The sequence below is a fragment of the Amia ocellicauda genome, chromosome 6 (genome assembly GCF_036373705.1).
Source record: "Amia ocellicauda isolate fAmiCal2 chromosome 6, fAmiCal2.hap1, whole genome shotgun sequence".
Taxonomy (NCBI): Eukaryota; Metazoa; Chordata; class Actinopteri; order Amiiformes; family Amiidae; genus Amia; species Amia ocellicauda.
In genome coordinates, this window is record NC_089855.1 from 9,239,753 (window position 1) to 9,246,479 (window position 6,727).

At 53.2% G+C, this 6,727-nt stretch overlaps 2 protein-coding genes across 2 annotated transcripts; one reads left to right on the forward strand and one right to left on the reverse strand.

The window, feature by feature from the left end:
• Nucleotides 1–570: 570 nt before the first annotated feature.
• Nucleotides 571–1,312, reverse strand: LOC136750889 (histone H2B type 2-F-like). The gene has a single exon (XM_066706037.1). It carries the CDS (start codon nt 1,177–1,179, stop codon nt 802–804), a length of 378 nt encoding a protein of 125 aa, XP_066562134.1. The 5' UTR covers nt 1,180–1,312; the 3' UTR covers nt 571–801.
• Nucleotides 1,313–1,458: 146 nt separating this feature from the next.
• On the forward strand, nt 1,459–6,176 carry nit2 (nitrilase family, member 2). Its single transcript, XM_066706036.1, has 10 exons — nt 1,459–1,695; nt 2,759–2,877; nt 3,301–3,421; nt 3,618–3,706; nt 4,018–4,111; nt 4,324–4,398; nt 4,872–4,950; nt 5,354–5,452; nt 5,538–5,593; nt 5,836–6,176. Exons 1-10 carry the CDS (start codon nt 1,668–1,670, stop codon nt 5,928–5,930), a joined length of 855 nt encoding a protein of 284 aa, XP_066562133.1. The 5' UTR covers nt 1,459–1,667; the 3' UTR covers nt 5,931–6,176.
• Nucleotides 6,177–6,727: the final 551 nt, after the last annotated feature.

Here is a 6,727-nt window from a genome sequence, read left to right on the forward strand (position 1 = left end):
CAACCACATCGGTGGGCTGAAGGCTGAAGTCTAAACACTGTCGTGAGTTCCTGGGACCCAGTCTGTCTGAAACATGTTTTTTAATTTTCTTAAGAGCTGCTCAGCTGAAGTGCTGCTCTGCCTGTGTAGGGAAGGTTGTGTGTGTGTGTGGTGGGGGGAGTGGGGGGTGGGGAGTAATTGCATTGGCCTTCATTGCAAAATAAGATAATTGCAACAAAGTAGTCTCCAGTTTTTGGACAGTAACCACAGCTCACTCCATCACAGGCAATCACTTTTTATACTCTCAATTATGTGGCCTGGACTTAAGGACGTGCAGACACAGTTTCACTGCGGGCCTCGGCTCATCCCGGGCGCAGGGGCCACATCCGACCGCCAGCAGCCTCAGACGAGCGACAACCCCCCGCTATGTGCAGCAAAACAAACAGCCGGTGCGGGAATCAGTACAGCAATACACAAGCAAAGCACGATGCATGCTTACATTGTTTAAATTATTCAAGCGCCAATTCAGTTGTAAGGTTATGTTTATATTGCACTAAACTCAAACCGAAAAATGCACCTCAGTCTCCGAAGTACAATGCTTAAAAAAATTATATATATATTTATTTATTAATAAATCAATATATACCCACAGGACACCGACGCAGTATTCTGTCCTCGGTTTGCATTAAAGGGACAACCGAGAGCCCCTTCCCCGGCGCCTGTGTGCATCTCAGTCCCGCAGCTGCGCGTCGGTGTCAGTGCGGCGCTCAGCCGCAGAGGGAGGCGCAGGTCCCGCAGGCGGCGCAGGGGGAGCGGGGGATGCTACTTGGAGCTGGTGTACTTGGTGACGGCCTTGGTGCCCTCGGACACGGCGTGCTTGGCCAGCTCCCCGGGCAGCAGCAGCCGCACGGCCGTCTGCACCTCCCGGGACGTGACGGTGGAGCGCTTGTTGTAGTGCGCCAGGCGCGACGCCTCGGCGGCCAGCCGCTCGAAGATGTCGTTGACGAAGGAGTTCATGATGCTCATGGCCTTGGAGGAGATGCCGGTGTCCGGGTGCACCTGCTTCAGCACCTTGTAGATGTAGATGGCGTAGCTCTCCTTCCTGCGTCCCTTCCGCCCCTTTCCGCCCGTCTTCGCTATCTTGGTGACGGCTTTTTTGGAGCCTTTCTTTGGCACTGGCAGCTTGGCAGGGTCGGGCATTGTTCACATCAAAAGTCAAAATAAAACCAATATGGATCTCTGCGTCCCTTGCGCGATGAGCCCAGGGAGGCGACACTGGCGGTGCGTCGCCTGCTGAAACTGATGCCTATTTATTTATATCGGTATGCAAATGATGGGTTGATGGAATCCGAGGAAGCCTTCTGATTGGCGGGTTGTGCTGTACAGTAGCCAATGAGAGTGATTTGAGTCTTTCTGGCGGATTGTACGAAACTTTCACAGCGGACCTGATGGAGAGCGACTGACCGAAGTCAGCGCTCTAACACACATGCATAATAATTCTTCTTCTTGTGTCCTGAGAGACACCGTCCAGTGCAGCAGGGTCTCCAGCCCTGGTCCTGCAGGAGCACACCACTCTCCCATATTTGTGGGCGGTTGAGAATAAAACTACATGACCCAGAAGGCTTTGCGACCGAATATCATATACTTCCGGCAGAGGCTTGGACGTTCAGTGTCTGCTGTGTCGGGGTATGTCTGCGTTAGGAAAAGCAATGACGAGTAAGTACCTTTGCCTTTCCCAAAATAAGACCTAATGCACATGTTAACTACAGGGTACAAATATACGCGTGGGTCATACTCGGTCAGATAAACACGTTTAACACATGCTGGTCCGCAGTCCTGGGCGCTGTTTGCAGCTGCTCAGCAGGCTGCTCCGATGCGCTCAGTAAAGGTACAGTAAAGTAAAGTGGAGCCGTTGTCGGTTCCTTTGCAGATGCATCCTAGACAGTAGAGCTGCTGCTGGATCAGCTCAACCCTGCACACCCACAGAGACGGGCTCTGCAGTAGGGAGCCAAACACAGGCGTTAACTGTGTGCATGCATGGGCAAATAATGTGCGGCTAATGCCCCAGCCGTGTGCAGGTTGATGTACACACACACACACACACACACACACACACACACAGTCTGTTGAGAGCAGCCAATCACAGCTCTCGGTGACTGTGTGTAGATCCTGAGAGGTGAGGAAATACTTTATATTGAGATATACTGTAATGAACTGCGAGATCCCTGGATATGCTGGGAGAATTAATGCCCCCTCTCCCCCCTTTACTAGTGTATCAGTAGCTGTGGTTGTGTAACAGCTGCATCCTGGTTTAACAGGCCAGTGACTCTCAGGCTCGGGACCTTTGGACGCTGCGGTCAGTGAGTCCTGGCCTCTGTTAGTGAGTTATATATTGCACTGCGCTGTCTCTGAAGTCTCCAGCTGCTCTCTGCTCACACTCTCTGGTCCCACCTGTCCCACCTGTCCCACCTGTCCCACCTGTCCCACAGCCGTGTCTTGTGAAATACTGACAAATATAGGAGCATTCTCATTCACGTCATTAGCAGTGTGGTCAAGGCTAAACCTAAATATATCCGTTACTGCTCTGATGTATATAGAATGTTGCAGTGATTCGTTTATTTAGAGTTAATTTTATCACACAAACTGCTTCACATTGATCTCATTAACCTGATGATACTCGGTAAGCGCTCGAGTGTCGGTAGTCTGTGACGGTTCTGACCCGAGCCCCGGGCTGAGACCAGCTGCCGGAGCGGGTGATGAAGCCGCTGTTGTCCTGCAGAGTTCCGGCTGGCCCTGGTGCAGCTGCATGTGTCCGCTGTGAAGACGGACAACCTGCGCCGCGCCCGCGCCCTGGTGAAGGAGGCCGCAGGGCAGGGGGCAAAGGTCGTCACGCTGCCGGTGAGCGCCGCTGTTTCGCCCTGACTTGCGTCAGCCCAGACCCGGAGGTCAGGCGGGTGGGTTGGGTGTGTCTGGGGGGGTGATCTGTTGGATCAGTGTTGACTGATATGGAGAACCGCTCTGTCAATCTGTACTGGTTTGCTGCTGTGGAAGGGAATTTACAAAGTGGAGACTCATTTCCTATTATTGTATCGTCGTTGATTCTGTACACACAAGTGTTTTTATAATCTATAACGATCGATTGCTATAATTACACATATTTAAAAGTAAACAGCAATTCGATCCTATAATGTAACACTAATTATCCTCTCAAAGTGTCACACTCCGAGGCCTTGCGCCTTACTGTACGGGAGGCCTCTGTGGCTGTCTCCGTCTCTCTGTCCGTCTTTCTCTGTGACCTCTGCCTGTCCGCGCTGCTCTCAGGAGTGCTTCAACTCCCCGTATGGCACGAGCTTCTTCCCCGAGTACGCCGAGCGAATCCCCGGAGAGTCCAGCCAGCTGCTGTCAGAGGCGGCAAAGGAGAGCGGAGTGTACCTGATAGGAGGTGAGACGCCTGAACGCGCACACACCGCCCTCACGCACTGAACACCTGGCTGAGGTGAGGCGGTGTTCACACATTCACGCCTCCTGCTCTAGGGTGATGCATCCTGTCTCTCCTGCCTGTTTGTGTGTCAGTGGCTCTGAGGACAGATCTGACGTGCTTTCTGAAGTGTGTGTGTGTGTGTGTGTGTGTTTTTCAGGCTCCATCCCTGAGGAGGACGGGGGGAAGCTGTACAATACCTGCCCTGTGTTCGGCCCCGACGGCTCCCTGCTACTCAAACACAGGAAGGTTGGAACCGGCAACGCTGCAACACACACACACTGATTACTGCAGGACACACGTTGTCTACATTTCTTCACGCTTGCTCACTGTTGGCCCTTCGATTCTAACAGAGACACACGCACACACGCACACACACACAGTCTGCCAAAAGCTCGGACTCTCCCTGTCGCAGCTGCATTGCAGACACTTCCTGCAGCGTCAGGGCAGATGTGCAGTCCCCCGCTGTCTGAACACAGCAGCTCTCTGTCCCTCTCTTTCCCTCGATGCCTCTCTCTCTCTCTCTCTCTCTCTCTCACTCTGTCACACTCTCTATCCAGATCCACCTGTTTGACATCGATGTTCCTGGGAAAATTCGCTTCCAGGAGTCGGAGACGCTCAGCCCAGGAAGCAGCTTCTCTGTGTTCGACACGCGTGAGTGCTGACCGATCCGTCGTGTGGCGTGACAATGACACAGGTGCTGTGCTGAGGACGGACACGGAGGACCCCCCCCACATACACACTGTGCACAGAGTCTGTCTTGGGTCACATTGGCACCTTTAATCCACAGTAGACTTCTGTCGAGGGGAAGGGGGCGTGGTGGTTAGGTTCCTGTCTGAGAGCTGCTCCCTGTGTTTGATCCTCAGCCTTCTGCAAGATCGGCGTGGGGATCTGCTATGACCTGCGCTTCGCAGAGCTGGCCCAGATCTACACCAGGAGCGGTGAGAGCGCCGGGGGTCTGGTGGAGGTTCGGGGGGAGGTCAGCGGGGGCCACCCTGGTTCTGATCACATGGCCATCTGCTCTAGCAGGAGCTGAGGTGTTTCTATACAAATAGTCTCAGGGGTTGTAGATGTGTAAAGGGAGTCTGAGGGCCCTGGGCATGTGGCCCCAGTGGAGCAGCTCGGCACAGCAGAGAAGGGCCACACCTGCTTGAGAAGTCAGCATGGGCTCCTTTTTATACCTGCTGCTCAACCTTCCTGCACTACCGCTGTGTACCACCAGAGGGAACTGCATTCATGTTAACTACCCTTAGATCCAGGTATCCCTGCAGAGTTCTGCACACTCGTGCTGTTGACGCACTTCCTGTAAGACCTGCAGGCCCGCTCTGCACACGCCTGTGCTCAGGTGAGGCGTGTTGAGGTCTGTGTGCTCTGGTTCCTTCTGACCCCCCCCCCTGGTTCTTTGTGCCCACAGGCTGCCAGCTGCTGGTGTACCCTGGGGCTTTCAACATGACCACTGGCCCGGCCCACTGGGAGCTGCTGCAGAGGGGGAGGTCAGTGCCCTGAGGACTGTCCCATCGCGGGCCTGGGGAGGGGTTGTCAGTAAAACGCAGTGTTATCTATCAGAGTCTGTGGCTGGTGTGCGCTGTGTTTGCTGTACTGACCGGCTCAACATCACTGTGGCAGCCCTGTATGGATGTTTAGTGTTTTTTAGTTTTTTTTTTTTTACTACAGTCCTTCTGGGATTACTGTGACAAACAGTCTGTGTCAACTCTAATCGCAGACCGTGTGCAGATCAGCTGAGGGCAGTAGAGGCCACTGAACTCGGTGGCAGAAGTGCATGGTAGTCGACTCAGAGCAGCCGGTGTTGATGAAAATTAGATTCTGCAAATGAATCTCATGGTGTCCCCTTTTCTCTCATTCCTCACCTCCTTTTCTCTCCCTCTCTCTCCTCAGAGCGGTGGATAACCAGGTGTTCGTGGCCACAGCCTCTCCGGCCCGGGATGAGACGGCCTCCTACACTGCCTGGGGTCACAGCACCGTGGTCAACCCCTGGTCAGTGAGCACTAGCTATCTGTGTGTCTGTGTCTGTATCTCTCTCTCTGATGGTTGTGCGTCACTGACTGTGTGTGTTTCTCAGGGGGGAGGTGATTGCAACGGCAGATGCAGAGGAGACCATCGTGTATGCTGATATCGGTGAGCTCCCGTGCTGCCCTGGGGCTGGTGCAGATGCCCCTGTGTGCACTGAGATAATCAGGCATTGACCCCGAGTTGCATTGTGTTGTCAGTGTGTCTGCTGTGATTAGTGTCTGTGTCGTAGTGACAAAGTACTGTCAAGCCAGTTTGTGCTACAATAGCAGTGTGAGGCCTCATATTAAAGTCTCAGTGTGAGCCTCAGTATAGTGTTGTAGTGGCCCACTGTCTGCTCTGTGTCGCAGACCTGCAGTATCTGGCGGAGGTCCGGCAGCAGATCCCCATCCACAGCCAGCGCCGGCACGACCTGTACAGAGTGAGCGCTGTGCCGGAGGACTAGACCCAGCAGGCCAGGCGCAGAGACCACAGGCCCCAGCTCCACGCGGCCCGACTCTCCGGCCCCGCAGCCCCAACTCTCTGATGGAGAGTTTTTTCTGATGCACTTAATTTGAGTATTTTTAAATTGTGATATTCACTGAAAATAAATGATATTAAATATCTACTAAAGAGTCACACAAAATATGAAATCTTCTCACCGATGCTAGATGCACTTATGTAATAAAGCTACAAATGATTGGAAGGAAAATGTTGTTCTGGGTTTTCATTTTGATTGTGATCGTTATTTAGTTTTGATGGGCACTGTGGAGTGTGTGAGGGTTGGGTTCTTTCTCTACAGCTGCCATTTCAGTGTCACTGGTTTCTAGACTGAAGGGCTCGACCTGCACAGTTTTCACAAGCTGACACACAGGCGCAGCTCCTTCTTCTCCAGCTGCTGCTGCAGTGCGGGTGCTGCACAGGGCGCAGGAACCTGTCCGTGTCCGTAACTTCCTCATGGACTTCCTGTCCAGGCTGCCACCACGACAGCCACACACAGCGCCACCCTGAACACCCGCTCCACCCCCGGGCCATGGGCCTGAACGCTGTCTGGACATATGTGTGTGTGTGTGTATGTATATATATAATGAGAGAGAGATGGGGCGGGTGAGAACTCCCTCCACAGAATCCTCGTCGACCCTCCTGCAGAACATCAGTGTAGTATAGATTGTACTTTATACTTATCCCCACCGGGCGGTCATGCCTGTACAAAAAACAGATGCTAAAATAAATCAGTATGTTTTTCAAGGTCTGTCTGATCAC

What these genes read in the sequence shown, in the direction of transcription:
- nit2 (XM_066706036.1), top strand. Translation starts at nt 1,668, where the DNA reads ATGTCTGCGTTAGGAAAAGCAATGACGA. An exon ending in CGGAGTGTACCTGATAGGAG is followed by an intron (nt 3,422 to 3,617) that starts GTGAGACGCCTG and finishes TGTGTTTTTCAG; the next exon opens with GCTCCATCCCTGAGGAGGAC. An exon ending in GAGCTGCTGCAGAGGGGGAG is followed by an intron (nt 4,951 to 5,353) that starts GTCAGTGCCCTG and finishes CTCTCTCCTCAG; the next exon opens with AGCGGTGGATAACCAGGTGT.
- LOC136750889 (XM_066706037.1), bottom strand. Translation starts at nt 1,179, where the DNA reads ATGCCCGACCCTGCCAAGCTGCCAGTGCCAAAGAAAGGCTCCAAAAAA.